The 15,032-nt window shown below is 45.8% G+C and overlaps 1 protein-coding gene across 1 annotated transcript; it reads left to right on the top strand.

Annotated features, from left to right (window-relative positions):
- Positions 1-9,110: 9,110 nt before the first annotated feature.
- LOC124684504 (probable LRR receptor-like serine/threonine-protein kinase At3g47570) lies at positions 9,111-12,534 on the top strand. The gene is made up of 2 exons (XM_047218802.1): positions 9,111-11,919; positions 12,010-12,534. The coding sequence occupies exons 1-2, from the start codon at positions 9,171-9,173 to the stop codon at positions 12,363-12,365; spliced, it is 3,105 nt and encodes a 1,034-aa protein (XP_047074758.1). The 5' UTR covers positions 9,111-9,170; the 3' UTR covers positions 12,366-12,534.
- Positions 12,535-15,032: the final 2,498 nt, after the last annotated feature.

Here is a 15,032-nt window from a genome sequence, read left to right as displayed (position 1 = left end):
ATATCAACCTGCTTCATTAGCTAGAAATATTTTATTGTACAGACTTGACAAAATGCATATGTTATTGTCAACTTGTTTACTCATTTATCACATGCACTCTGCAGATGGTCGATTCTCCTCCTTCAGGCACTTGGTTCTGTTTTTTTGGCTGTAATGGAAGGATTGCTGACATCATGGAGAGTTTGGGTGTTTAAGCCCCATTGCCTAGTATACTTCAGTACTAATCTGGCCAACAACTGGTCTTAACTGTTTGGCCAGGTTATTCTTGTCAGCATAACCTGTTAATGAGATGGACGTCGGTGGTGCTTCTGAACACCTACTGCTGCAAAGATTTTTGATAATGCTTTTTGATTTCGTGGCACTATATGATTGGTGTGTGACAACCTTTTGCATGCTGTTCTGGCTTGAGACCGCTACAAAAGATACCTAGAGAATAATAATAGTTATTAATGCGGTGTACTATTTATTTCTGTCAAAACTCTTTCCCGAAACAGAACAGAGGAATGCTATCACTTTTTTTTTCCTGGGAAGAGTACTATCATTCTAGATTAATACCAGATTACACCTCGGCACATATAGAACTAGTGGATTAAAAAAAACTACATTCAATTGCTGCATAGTTTATTTTTTGCATATGCAAGTATTTTAACATAGAGAGTGGATTTGGTGTTCAGGGGGGTACGTGAGCACCCCCTGGCTGCCGCACATTTTGCGTTGAGATTCGGTTAGCATTAGGGAGACAGTTGTCTGGTGGCTAGTGAAATCCTGCCTAATCTAAACAGCACGTGGCTAGCGGGGACCCACGTCCCAATTATTGAGCCCGCGAAACGTTAGTTGCATGTTTTGGCACCAGGTTTCATGCCAGGGAATCTCTTCCCGTGAAAATTTTGGCGCCAGCCGGATAGTGGGTCCCATGTTTGACTAGCATGGACAACGAAGACCGCACACCTCTGTATTGATATTTAACATATCCCAAGGAAAGGCCATGCCTACGAACCGAACCAATCTCTATTTTCCTACTTTTTAATAGAACAAAGCAATGGTCCAAGCTTCATCTTCATCCACCCGCATCTCTTCAATAACCGATGATCTTATCGCCCCTCTCCCCCTTACCTGCAACAAGGGATACATCATATGGTATGTATTAAGGACGGAGCTGAATCCAGGTCGTCACTTCTACACTTGCGAGCGAAAAGAGGTAACGGCGCTATCGTGAATGAAATCGCAAGTATACATATCTACTATCTCATATATGGTTCACCTAGAAATATGATTTGCAGCTGTATTTAAATTGACGGTATTTTCGCAGATCCGTGAGTGCATTTTCTGGGAGTGGGAAGAAGACTACATCGCTTTCCTCCGCGCAAGGTGGATCAGTGTTTTTGGGGCGAATGACGGACAAGCAGAGTTCATGAGAAAAAGCCTAAGCAACCAGGCCGACATCAAAAACTTGCTTATCCTGACTCTTGTAGCAGCATGTTGTGTTGTAGCAGCGTGTTCGGGCTGGTTTTAGTTTCAGATCTTGTAATCACGCAACCTGAATGATGTTTTTTAGTAGTTTGTTCAGATATAAATAAAGATTGCTCAGTAGCGTTTCAGGTTTGCTAACTTGTCCTCTCGTAAAATTATAAAGATAATGCTAAGGAGTGAGGGGATAAGAAAGAATCTATAAGTTGCAGCACTATGGGAAGCGTGTATGCTCAGAAATGTGGTGGGATCTTCTGATTTGACATGGTTTTTGCTGACTTTTGACTGTGTCTGATGGTACTTCTAAAAAAATGTGATTAAAAGTGTGCAATGGACAGTAGATGCAGAGTGGTAAACTATATTCTACTACCCACTTGCAAAACGGCTATACATAAATAATATAGATATTGAGTTGTGTACTGTTTATCATCTTCAACCTTTGGATCCAACGAGCTGTAGGTAGTGTTTATGTTCTGCTACCTACGGTGGATCTGTGTGCAAATGGGTAATCGGCTGTGGTATATAGAAAAATATGTGTTGATGAGAACGAACAGAAGAATGAATATAACATTTTGATGGTTAAGTCGCGAGGATAAGAAAATTGTGTACTGAATGTATTGGGTGTTCGTCTAACCCGTGTGAGACAGATTGGTCAGTTAGCGGTGAGTATGTGGACCCTGGTGCATGAAATATAAGGGTGGTACGGATGAGGATGTTAAATAAGGATATGAGCAACAAAAATCATGCTTGTTAAATTAATAAAAGAAGGTCATTGCTTGGGAGGTGATGAAATGGGGGAACCAAACTAGACATGTGTTTGTACAGAATGGGGGATGGGCGATTGTATAGGGTAGACGAATTTATAGGGAAAGAGTGTGGTTCAGCTCATGGGACCCATTGTTTAAATACAAAATGTGTAGGTCCGATCTGTGGGGTCCACATTTTGAATTCAAATGTAGGGCCAGGGTAAATAGTGCCAATCGGGGTCCACTTTTTGAATTCAAAATATGGGTCCCACTGGATTAGGTATGGGGTTAGTATGTAATGATGTAGACTGACCGAAATATGAAGATAACCAAAAGGGTCTAATGGTGACACGTGTCGACTGTTGAAAGCGTGCTCACGTACCCACGTGATCACCGGGCAGCTTGCGTTTTAACATATCCCTCATCTAGTTTTGTTATGTCAACAAACTTACTGAATGCACAAGTATAAAGAAGATAAACGGGTGTGCGTAATCCTAAAAACCGTTTAATATATATGTGTCATTTGTTAGAATACGGATTAAGCTCTTTATTACTTTCATCTAATAACATAAACTAATATGTTTCAAAAAATAAATTAATTTGAGGTTTCATTATTCTCTTAGATATCTATGCAGCAGCCTTTCACTCGCTTTAAACACTGCTCTCAGACCGTCCTGCTGATGGGGAAAAAATGGCATGGACTTAAATATCTATGTCTCAAGTAAGCTGATGCTACTTGTTGTTATGTCAACTAGTATTAGCTAGTTAAAAATGACATGGTGTTTGTTACTGTATTGTGTGTGTATCTGTTTTACTCTCTCTTGATAACTTGAGACATGATATTTTCTCTTAAGTATATGATCTGGTGTTTGTTTATTCTGTACTTGTCTCCATCACCATTTTTTCTCCATTTTTCGATAAAGGGCACTTTATTACTCAAAAATTTTAAGCATTACATCCAGTCTCTGCATAACTAGGATGCACACAACCGTTCAAATATCCAAAAAGTTCGACAACATAAATCCTATCAGAAAGATAAAATCAGGTGACGATCTCAGCTCAGCTTCATTTGCTTCAGTTCTCCTATTATGCTGACACCCATGTTGGAAAATAAACTCCTTCGCCATGTTCTCCAATCGTGTAGACACCTCCGTAAAGAGGTCACGATCCTCCAAGCGTTGGAGTGGCTATCAGTTTTTCTCTATTATGTTCAGAGTTCAGAGGATTAAGTGACTTTTGTCAGTGCATGTCGCTTTGCAATTCATGTTCCTACCTAAGTTTTCCTCGAGCTGTTATATATCTCTATTATTTTTCCTGTAACTAGATCTGCTTGCATGGTCTCATGATTGAACAGGGTTAGGTAGCATGGCATGGTAATTGGTTTTTGTATATTTTTGTCATATCACCCGATGGTGCACTCTTCTTGGCCTGCAGATACAACCTAAAATTATGCGTTTGATGTTCTGGATCTGGGGATACATACATACCTCGATCTGTAAATTTGCAGGATATAGCAAGCAATGGTTATAATGATGTAGTAAAAATGTCGTTACTTCCATGCGCTGCTCCAGTATCAAGATTTCTGAGAACATCTCGATCACAGCAGTTGAAGATATGCTTACATTTTCTTATGTGCAGCGATGCTTCCCATAAACATAACCACCAGGATCTGTGAAATAATCACCGTTCCAATGATGGACATCAGTTAGAGAGCGATCCATGCATGTGTGCCATTGATTTGGGTTTCGAATGAAAAAAATAAAATCTAAAACAACATACGGTAAGTAATGCTTATTCGGATATGCTGGCTCTTTTAATTGAGCGTGTTAAAGTCGATGGCCAGATTGAAGAAGTAGTACCCTATTTGGTTGATGGATATGCAAGCATTTTATAAGTCTCCAATAATATATCTGAATCCCTAAATATATGCTAGGAAACTGGCCTTGCCCGCATCCAAAAAGTTTGGCATACATTGTAGCGTCATCTTGAGCCTCACCGAAGCAAAACAAAAAAAATTAACTTGTGTTCAAATTTATTTTGAGCCCTAAAAGCTGCTCGAATGCTAATAATAGTTGTTTCACCTTTCGATCTTTTTGAATGTCATGTTTCATAAAGAAAACCGTATCGTCAACATGTTGAAGGATCTTGAAGGATCGATAGTCCACCACACACAAGGTGCAAAACTAGTCCCTCAATTTGGCCATCTTTTTTCCATGCTCTATAATTACGGCTAACTACTACCCTCCCGACAATTTCTATACACCGTCCTTTGTGATGTTAAACTTCGGAACAGCGAACCCCCTTTGTCTAGCGACCAGACCATAGGTATGCACAACATAGCGGGGTTTTTCCAGTTTCCTCTATTCGGTTTTATTTATTAACTCTCATGTTTTCATGCGATTTTTGGGGTTTTCGGGATTTTTTTTGGATTTCGATCGATTTTCGGCTTGTTCACTTCTATTTTGTTTCGGATTTGATTTTTTGATGTCAAATTTGTTCTTATTAACTTTGTTCAGATTTTTTTGAATCTTTTAAAATATTCGGATTTAATATATTGAATTTATTTTGATTTAAAAATGTTCAAATATTGAAAATGTTTGGTTTTAAAAATGTCTTGGAATGAAAAAAAAATTCAGGTTTTGAAAAAAACTCACATTTGGATTTGTTCAACTTTTCAAGAAAATCAGATTTTGGAAATGCTCGATTTTTTTAAAAAAAATAGGAATTGAAAATTGTTCATACTTTTTGAAAAATGTTCGTTTTTTAGTTTTTCTAGATCTAGAAAGTGTAAAGATTTGAAAAAAGTTTTGGTTTTAAGAAGGAAAACGCTTCGTTTCCGTCGGAGGTTCGCTAGCTTCGCTGCCTCCGGATCGTACGAGCGACACGCGTCCATCCGCGTGGAGGAAAGGGAGCGATACCTGCGTGGGGCCACCACAACCTTATCCCGTCGCCCCATACCCCCATCGTCCTCCTCCACACAATCACTCCCCTGCCCATGTCTCTCTCTCCTGTATCCCTACGCTCCCCTGCCCATCTGAAGGATTGACGCCGTTGGATCCCAGCCACGCGCCGCCGCCCTTCCCAGCCGCGCTCCGCCACCAGTACCGGTGCTCTACATGCACCGCACCTCCTACCGCCACTCCCCTGCTCTCGCGGCCTCCGGCGAGGTCAACTGCGCAGTCGGCCACCCATGTGGACGGCGTGGCCAAGGCGTTGTGGGAGGCGGCGCCACGGCGGTGCTGCAAGGCCAAGCCGTCGGTGCATCTACAGCAGGACGGCGCCGCTTCAAGCGCCGGTCATAGCTGCTGCAAGGGGAGGCGGCGCGCTGGCACCACGGCGGTGCTACAAGGCCAGGCCGGCGGTGCTGCTATCGCAAGCGGATGATGCTTCGAGCGCCGGTAATAGTTGCTGCAAGGGGAGGCGACTCGGCTGCGAACAACGAGCCCGGACGGTGGCGGCGGAGCTGCATATGCTGTGTGGAGCAGCGGAGGTGCTGCGACCGGCTGTCGGTGTAGCTGCATATGCTGTCGGGTGTAGCTGCAATCTCCCGTCACAGGAGCTGCAAAGGGCGGAAGCTGGAGCTGCAAATCCCCGCCGCCGGTGCTGCAAATCCCCATCGCTGGAGCTGCAAAGGCCGGTAGGGCGCCGGCTGCGCAAGGCCAACTGCGTCTCGTCGCTAGTGAGCACCACCGATTCTGTCGGCGGGGGCGACGATGTTGCAGGCGCGTGCAGTGGTGCAGTCAGCTGGGGCGGCGGTGTTGTCATAGGCGGACGACGGTGCTGCCATAGGTGGGAGGCGGTGCTGCAAGGCGGGAGAGGCATATGCTGCAAGGAGAGGCGGGGGTGCTTCCAGCCGGAGTTGATGTGTTGCCGGCGAGGTCGCTCGCCGGACTTTGTTCTTCATGTTTCGGAAGGATGGTGTGCCCGTATGCGGAGACATCACCTGGTGGTGGTCCTTTGTTTTACGTTTTTCTCTGTACGGGAAAAAGAATGGGGAAGAAATAAGTGCGCTGCACGTGGGTTGTGGTCCCGGGAGGGACACGTGTCGTTCGCTGGACTCGGAGGTTCCAGGGGAATTATCCTCCGAAGGATACTCAGCAGTCAGCACTGCCCTTTTAAGAAACTTAAGACTTTTGAAAAAACAGATTTTCAAAAAATATCATATTCTGAAAACCATTGATAATCTGCTCACGCAACGATAAAGAAAAATAAATGGGCCCGGCCCACTAACTACTTCCTTCAGGCGGCACCTCGCCGCTCCCCAACAATCTGCTCCCCTCCTTCATCACGCCGGCGACGCACCGCATGCGCCTCTGGTATCGCCGCCTCGGCCGCCGCGGCGCCGCCGGCGCAGAAGCATTCGCCGAATTCTTCTTCCTCACCCCCTCTCACGAATCTTCCCCTCCATCCTCCACCACCACCTCCTATCCGTCCTACAGCCACCACCTCCCAACGCTCTTCGACGGCGCCAAGGACAGCGGCGTCGTGTGCCTGTAAGGGATTCCGCCTTGGTTCCACTGGATCCCGTGGTTCGTCGAGGGGTCTAACAAATGGCTCCTCCACTTGTAGGTGATAGCATATATCTCTGCTCCGTATCTGTTTGTTCATGGGCCCTAGTGGGGATGACTGTCGAAGCTTTTGGTGCTGATCGAGCAAGAAAACTAATCTACGTTCGTCTGATTACACGGCACGGCTGCTGAGTTCGTCGGCATCTTGAGCAAAGACGAATTGCAGAATCCAGATATGTTCTTCTAGTGCTCTGCGGCTGGCGAATATGCTGCGCTGGTTCCAGTATTCCAAAGTTCTGCAGTTCAGTGTTTAAAAATGAACTGAGTTGTTTAGTACACTGGTTATCTTACCTTCATCCGAGCTTTAATTATTACCCCACGAAATATCCAATCAGAGGATCGTTACGGAACTACTCTGAGCGAATTTGAGTCTTGTGTGGACATTGTTACCGAATTACTACGAGTGACTTTCAGTCTGATGTGGACATTGCAGACACTGTATTATCTTGTTGTTTGATCTGTTTGAATATGCTGAATCTTTTCTTCAGTAATCCCGCTTCAAGTGATCTTTCTGATATATTTCATGCAATGGTACTGTATAGGCACTATATTTGTACATTGCTGAGAAATATTTCATTTAAACCTGCAGATTTTCACAGTTGGAATAAAGTTAAGGTAAGATATTGCGACGGTGCGTCATTTTGTGCAAAAGTCGAAGCTGAATTTCAGGTTAGCAGAACCTTTTGTAAATTACTTTCTAGTTCCTAATTTATACAATCCAATTGCTTAGCAGACATCCCGGATGTGCAGTTTATAGTATGAATGATCAGTTCTTAACTCTGTGATCTGTGCAGGATGGCACCAGCTTCTTCAGAGGCTTTGAAGCAGTCGTGAGTGAAATTTCATCCAAGGACCTATCCCGTGCTAAAGAGGTAGCCTTCCTACAAAAATAGGTGTGATTATAGATAGAAGCGAGTTTAGAATTTGAACTTTGAACGAGTCTCAATATTTCTTAGTGCTGTCACAGTAATAGATCTGCCATACTAGTCACGCCAACAACTGGCCCGCAAGTTTGTCATCATAACCAACCTAGAGTTTTGCGCTTGGCACCTGCCGGTGCGCCTTTGCGCACTTGCAAGCGGAGCGGTTTCCTCTGAATTTCAGGTTAGCAGCCTGTGCACCAGTTACATGCAACATGCGGCAAAAACAAGCAACATGCGCTGAAATTGGCAGTAATTTTTGTTAAAGCCTGATCGCCTCCCAGTTCGCCATGTCAATAGGTCAATCGGATGAAACAAGAGAAATATTAATGGTGCACAACTTTAGCGTCGATGCAACTATATATATGTAAATGAACAAAAAATCACGGTTTTATTTGACAAGTCTTGGTATATAGAATGCAACAGAATGAAGGATAACCAAATTCCTACTGAAATGAATAAGCTAAGACTAGCCAGTTTTCTATCTGCTTTCTTTCTCTTTGTGAGATTGTTTTGTACACTTGTAAGAAATAAACAGAAAATGTATATACTCCCTCCGGATGGATAAAATTGATGCGAAGTGTGAACTGGAAGTAGCTTATCTACATACTACAGCTGCTTCGATTAAACAAGACCAGGGAGTACATTGCAGTAGGAAACTACTTTTTTCCCTAAAAAACAAATTTACATCTAGTTCTCCAAACATTTCGTCTTCTAGCTCTGTGATTTACATGTTCAGGTTCTTTGAAATATCCTACCAAAATGATCTCATAGGACAAGGGAACGAAAGCCTCCGTGTTCAACGTACTGTCAAACTGGAGTCCAATTCATCGATGTGACAACCAAGGACTGTACAAAACTGAGATTTGTTTGAGAGGCCTCTCATTTGTTTGCCCGGACAGCCACGGCCGCATGTAATAGTGCAGCAAGATTCCCGTACAGAAATTTCCACAAAATTTCTATGCATTTTCCATCTCCACCTCCCCAGGCAGCTAGCTAGGAGCAAATGCTAGCTTGGAGTAGAGATTTTCCACCGAAAGAGAACAAACCGGTTGCTGTCTTTGACAGCCACTACCTAATAATGCTAACCAGAAGACCACCTGTCAGGTCAACACCTAGCCGATTAGCTGCCTATAGTAACATTCATCCACACCTTTGAATTTTTTCACAAGAAAAGGTCTGCTGCTGCTGCTGCCGAGTGGAGAGTGGCATGTTAATGCATTTTTTCGAAAATGACATGTTAATGCATGATGATAGCATCTTGCGTTACTGCGTTGGCACCCCGCTCTGCACGGCAAACCGAGACTGCCATCCAAAACTAGCACTAGCACTAACACTGGCACCGCACCACGCCTATATAAGTTGTGTGCATGCCAAAGCTCTTGACACACACAATCTCAAGAGTTTTTGTGGTCACACTCACTCCACGGTACGCAGTCCACACTAGCTACCTGAACTAGTGTCGACATATGGCAACCACGGCACGCGCTCTGGCAGTGTTCCTGCTTCTGCTCTTGCTGGCCGTACAGCTTGTGGCGGGAAGCAAGAGCCGCAACCCCGAGCGGGACGCGCTGCGGGCATTCAGGGCCGGCGTGTCGGACCCGTCAGGAACGCTCCAGTCGTGGAACAGCACGGCGCACTTCTGCCGGTGGGAAGGGGTGACCTGCGAGCACGGGCACGTGACGTCCCTGGGCGTGTCCGGCCTCTCTGGGACCATCTCCCCTGCCATCGGCAACCTCACCTACCTGGAGACCCTCAACTTCAGCAAGAACGCCTTCTCGGGGAGCATCCCAGCGAACCTCGGGCGGCTGCGACGTCTTAGTTTCCTCAGCTTCTGCGACAATGGACTGAGCGGGGTGATACCTGATAGCCTCCGCAACTGCACCAACCTCGCCTATGTGTACCTCAACAACAACAGCCTCGCTGGTGCCATCCCCGACTGGCTCATGACTATGCCAAATCTCACCTACCTATGGCTCCATGGCAACTCGTTGTCCGGAGAGATACCGCCGTCGCTCGGCAACCTCACCAAGCTTGAGAGCCTCAAGCTAGACCAGAATCTTCTAAAAGGCAATCTCCCTGTTGGCCTCTCGCGACTTCCTCGCCTCCAAACACTTACTGTCTCCCAGAACAAATTGGACAGTGATATCCCACCTGGATTCTTCAACATGTCCTTGTTGGCAGACATGTCTCTCGCGGACAATGCATTCGGTGGGAGCCTTCCGCCGTACGCAGGCACGGGCATGAAGAACCTTGAGGGCCTCTTCCTAGGCGGGAACAGACTCACTGGTTTGATTCCAGCAACACTAGCAAATGCGTCCGGCTTGACATATCTCAGCCTCTCCGACAACGGCTTCACTGGTCGGGTGCCGCCAGAGATAGGGACGTTGTGCCTATATGCACTGGAGATGTCCAACAATGACTTGGCTGCAACTGATGGCGCTGGGTGGGAGTTCTTGGACCGTTTGACAAACTGCAGTAACCTACTAAGGCTTTCTCTCGACAACAACAATTTCAGTGGCGCGATGCCAATCTCCATTAGCAGCCTCTCGAGGGAGCTTTTGGAACTAAACCTCGGGGGCAATCACATGTCAGGGTCCATTCCACCTAGCATCGGGAACCTCATTGCACTGCAAAAGTTGGGGCTTGAATCCAATCTCTTAACCGGTACCATTCCGGACGGGATTGGGAAGCTCAAGAACCTCACGGAGTTGCGGTTGCAAGAGAATATGCTGTCGGGGCCAGTACCATCTTCCATCGGCAACCTGACAAAGATGCTCGAGCTCGTGCTGAGCAGCAATGAATTGAGTGGATCCATCCCTCCAACCCTCAGTAACCTACAGGAGATGGTTCTTCTCAATCTCTCCGGCAACAAGCTTACTGGCCAAGTCCCGAGACAGCTCTTCGACCTGTCATCATTATCTCAAGCAATGGACTTGTCAAACAACCGGCTCGAGGGCCCGCTTACTCACGGCATCATCCGCCTTGGGAACCTCGGATTCTTGAAGTTATCCGGAAACCTCTTCAACGGCGAGATACCAAAGCAGCTTGATAGTTGCCAGAGCTTAGAGTTGCTCGATCTGGACAACAACCGCTTCAACGGAACTATCCCACCATCGCTGAGCAAGCTGAAGGGGCTCCGGAGGCTCAACCTGACAAGAAACAGATTGTCAGGGAGCATCCCGCCAGAGCTTGGTGAGATGTCCGGGCTGCAGGAGCTGTACCTTTCACGGAACAACCTGACGGGATTAATCCCTGAAGAGCTGGGGAACGCGAGCTCGTTGATCAAGATGGACGTGTCCTACAACCATCTGGAAGGCCAGGTGCCGCTCCATGGCGTGTTTGCAAACCTGACCGGGATTAGCATCACCGGGAACAGCGAGCTCTGTGGTGGCGTTCCGCAGCTCCATCTGCTGCGATGTCCTAGTGTTGCAAGGCACACTCAACATACTGATTGGCATCTTCCTATCGTGATACCGATCTTCGGCATATCTCTCTTCTCAGGCATGCTCCTCGCCATTTTCCTGTGCTACAAGAGAAAGTCGAGACATGGAAAAAGCACGACACAACCAGACATACTTGATGCCATGAACTACGAGAGGATCTCCTATGCCGAATTGGCGAAAGCCACAAACGGCTTTGCAGATAGCAATCTGATAGGTGCAGGAAAGTTTGGCTATGTTTACAAGGGGACTCTGCCCCTGAAAGTCAAGGAGGGGTTCGAGCACGGCCTCGTGGCCGTGAAGGTGTTCGATCTACAGCAAGTCGGTGCCTCCAAGACATTCCTGTCAGAGTGTGAGGCATTGCGCACCATACGACACCGGAATCTGATTAGCATCATCACTTGCTGCTCCAGCATCACCCCCAGAGGCGACGAGTTCAGAGCTCTAGTGTTCGAGCTCATGCCCAACTATAGCCTAGACAGGTGGCTGCATCCGACGCCTGAAGCGCTCAAGAATGTCGGCAGGCTGACCGCTATCCAGCGGCTCAACATTGCAGTGGACATTGCTGACGCGCTGCACTATCTCCACGACAGCTGCGTACCACCTATCATACACTGCGATCTCAAGCCGAGCAATGTTCTTCTCGGTGAGGACATGATGGCCTGCATCGGTGACTTCGGCCTCGCAAAGCTGCTTCTTGATCCGGGGATCCAAGACGCCGCCAGCTCTGAGAGCACCATTGGAATCCGAGGCACGATCGGCTACGTCGCACCAGGTAATTTAAATACCAAAATTAACATGCTCGGATGTAGTACTACATATAGCTCACATTCCTTAGCTTGACTGATTTACAACTAATGTGCAGAGTACGGCACGACTGGTAAAGTTTCAACATATGGGGACACCTACAGCTTTGGTGTAACACTGCTGGAGATTTTCACCGGAAAGTCGCCAACCCGTGACTCCTTCGTCGACGGCCTAACGCTGCAGGGGTTTGTCAGCGCGGCGTTTCCTGATAGGATTGAGGAGGTCCTTGACACGACGCTGCTTGTCCCCACGGAATTCGATGGTGACTGTAGCGGTGTTTCAGAGCAGGATTGGTTGGTTTCTGCCATCAGGGTTGGGCTTAGCTGCACCAGAGCAGCGCCGTACGAGAGGATGAGCATGAGGGATGCGGCCGCTGAGCTGCGCATGATCAGAGATGCTAGTCTCCGTGTCTGACTCTTTGCTAGATTTTTTTTTCTTCCAAGAGATAGTGTGTACGGTATGTTCAGAGTTCAGAACTTCAGGCTTTCCCCAGTTTTTTCTCATGAGAAAACGACATTTCGACCCGAACCAGCAGGGGCACTGCTTTTACATTATATAAAGAAGGAAAGGAACAAATAGATCCTAATACTATCAATTCTTCGCTCTAAATGGATCATTTGTTGAGCATGCTCTTAATTGATTTCTTTTCCGTAAGATTATTTTGACAAATGTACACCTACAGCTGACTTATGTGACATACTGACATGAAACATCAGCGGTGCCATTCGCTCCAGGTTACTGGACAGTGTATGAGTCAGATTCAGCTCACCTAATTGAAGAGTCTGAAAACTTGAGGCACAGACTGAACACCTGGTAGCAACCAATGGCATGACAGTGAAGGAACCGTGAACGACTGGATGGAGATCGATGTTGAACCTTATCATCAGAACCAAACTAGGGTTGCGACCTTTGCCTATGCGTTTGGCACCTGCGCGCCATGCCACGCATCTTCACACTTACAAGCCGAGCAGCCCCAGAAGGCCGTTGCTGCCAGCTAATTCTTCCCACCCCTGCACCATCTGCGTGCAACATGCGATGATATTTGAGAATATATATTTTCTTACAGCCTGATTACTTCCCAATTCGCCATGTCAATAGATCAATGCGCGGGCGAATCTACAGAAAAATTATATCCGGTGCACTACTTTGACATCGTGACAAAGATAATCTAAGAACCAAGGATTTACTAACATTATGAGATTTGATAAGTCTTAGTAAGTAGAATGCAACCAAACGAAGAACACACCACACGGCAGGAAATAAGGACAGCAGTTCTTACTGAAATGGAAAAAATTAAGACATGTAAGTTTCCTATTCTTTCCTTTCTCTTTATACAATCCTCTTGTATACTTGTAAAAAAATGCAGAAAAATAAATACATGCAACAGAATGCTATTGTGTTCCGCAAAAACCAAAATTACACCAACTTCTCTGAAGTTGTCGTCTCTAGTTCCATCATCATTTGCTTCTTCTGTTTGCCTCAAAACATCTGACAAAAAGGCCTCATAGGACAATAGACAAGAGCTTCCATTCAACATAATGTCAAACATCATTGTTTCGTCCAAATCACTTGTAAAAGAAAGAAAGGGGATTCAGTCTACGCAACCACACTGGCAAGATATTAGCCGATACAACGCGATGGGTGCAGAAATCGGCAAGTTTTTAGGCGAGACAAAACATTCCAAGTGCAATACACAAAGACCAGAATTACCCAAAAGATTGCTCGTAAACTGCCTGAGGCGTGTGCATGTCTCGGTGAGTGGATCATAGATTTGTAGTGTCGGAGTTGCCTTCAACCTGTTGCAGGTGTAGAAGAGCAACTTTCGGCCATGATGCATGATAGCCAAAGGCCTCAAAGAATCGATGGATGGAGCCATCGCTATTGTGTACACCTTGGCCCATTTGCCTTTGCCGGAATCAGTGAGGACCCATATGAGGCATACATTCGTTAAGCTCCATCGAACCATGCAGAAGGCGTCATTGAGCTTGGCCATACATTTATTCTCTCTTAGTTTTCACCATGGCTCGTTGGGCCTTTGATGGCAGCCTTCCAATCTTCACTTTCAAGATCAATAGAAAGCACATATTCCTCTTCCACCAGCGGTGTCAAGGGCTTGTATAGAAAATGCATGACACCATTGATCGTGGTTGGAGAGACCTGGATATAGCCCCTAGTGAGTAGTGACTAGGGCTGGAGTTGGAGGAGACTGCAGCTGCCTCCACTTGGCGCCATCTTTTAATGTGGGAACCGTCCAAGGATCATAATGTCTCAACTGAAATCGAATATGTAGACGGGCTTTTTCTATAGATCGGTAAAATCGGGAGCAGTAGACTCGAGTACAAGATGGATAATTTTTGTGACCAAGGGATCACAGGCTCACATATTTGCACGTCATTGTATTTTTTTAGGGATCTCATTTTTTTGGGTTTAGGAACCAAGAACCAACAGCGATAGAGCAGCATGACAGAGGTCACCTTCGAGGATGGCCAGACGCTGCAGGAGGAGAGATATGGCAATGTTCCGAGTTCAGACTTCACCAGTTTTTTCTTTATAGAAACGACTCCAGAGCATTGTATCGTAGTGCTATCAGTCTGTCGCTGCATATGGATCATCTATTCAAAATGCTTTTCTTCACTTTGTTTTCCTAAAGATTGATTTTTGCGCAAACCTACGCCTTCAACGATTTATGTGACATGAAACAACACCGGCGCAATCGCTTCAGGTTACTGGACAGTGCATGCATGAATCAGTTTACATTACTTAACCAATTAAGTGTCTGAAAAAAGTTGAGGTGCATGAAAAAAAAATATAAATACATGTAGAAAATGCTAATGTTTTCTGGTAAAAAAACAAAGTTACACCAAAATTTTCGGAATTTGTCATCTCTAGCTCTGTTATCTCCATCTTCTGGTTGCTCGAAACATCCCACCAAAAAGATGGCACAAGGCAAGGAAATAAAAGCTTCCAGAAATAATGTCAAACATCATCATTTCATCCATACGGTGATTCTGTCGGCGCAACCAATGGCAAGATGTTAACCGAGACAACACGCTTGGCGAAGAAATTGGCAAGATCTTAGGT

The sequence above is a fragment of the Lolium rigidum genome, chromosome 1 (assembly GCF_022539505.1).
Source record: "Lolium rigidum isolate FL_2022 chromosome 1, APGP_CSIRO_Lrig_0.1, whole genome shotgun sequence".
Classification (NCBI taxonomy): domain Eukaryota; kingdom Viridiplantae; phylum Streptophyta; class Magnoliopsida; order Poales; family Poaceae; genus Lolium; species Lolium rigidum.
This window is presented reverse-complemented; position numbering and strand designations above follow the sequence as displayed.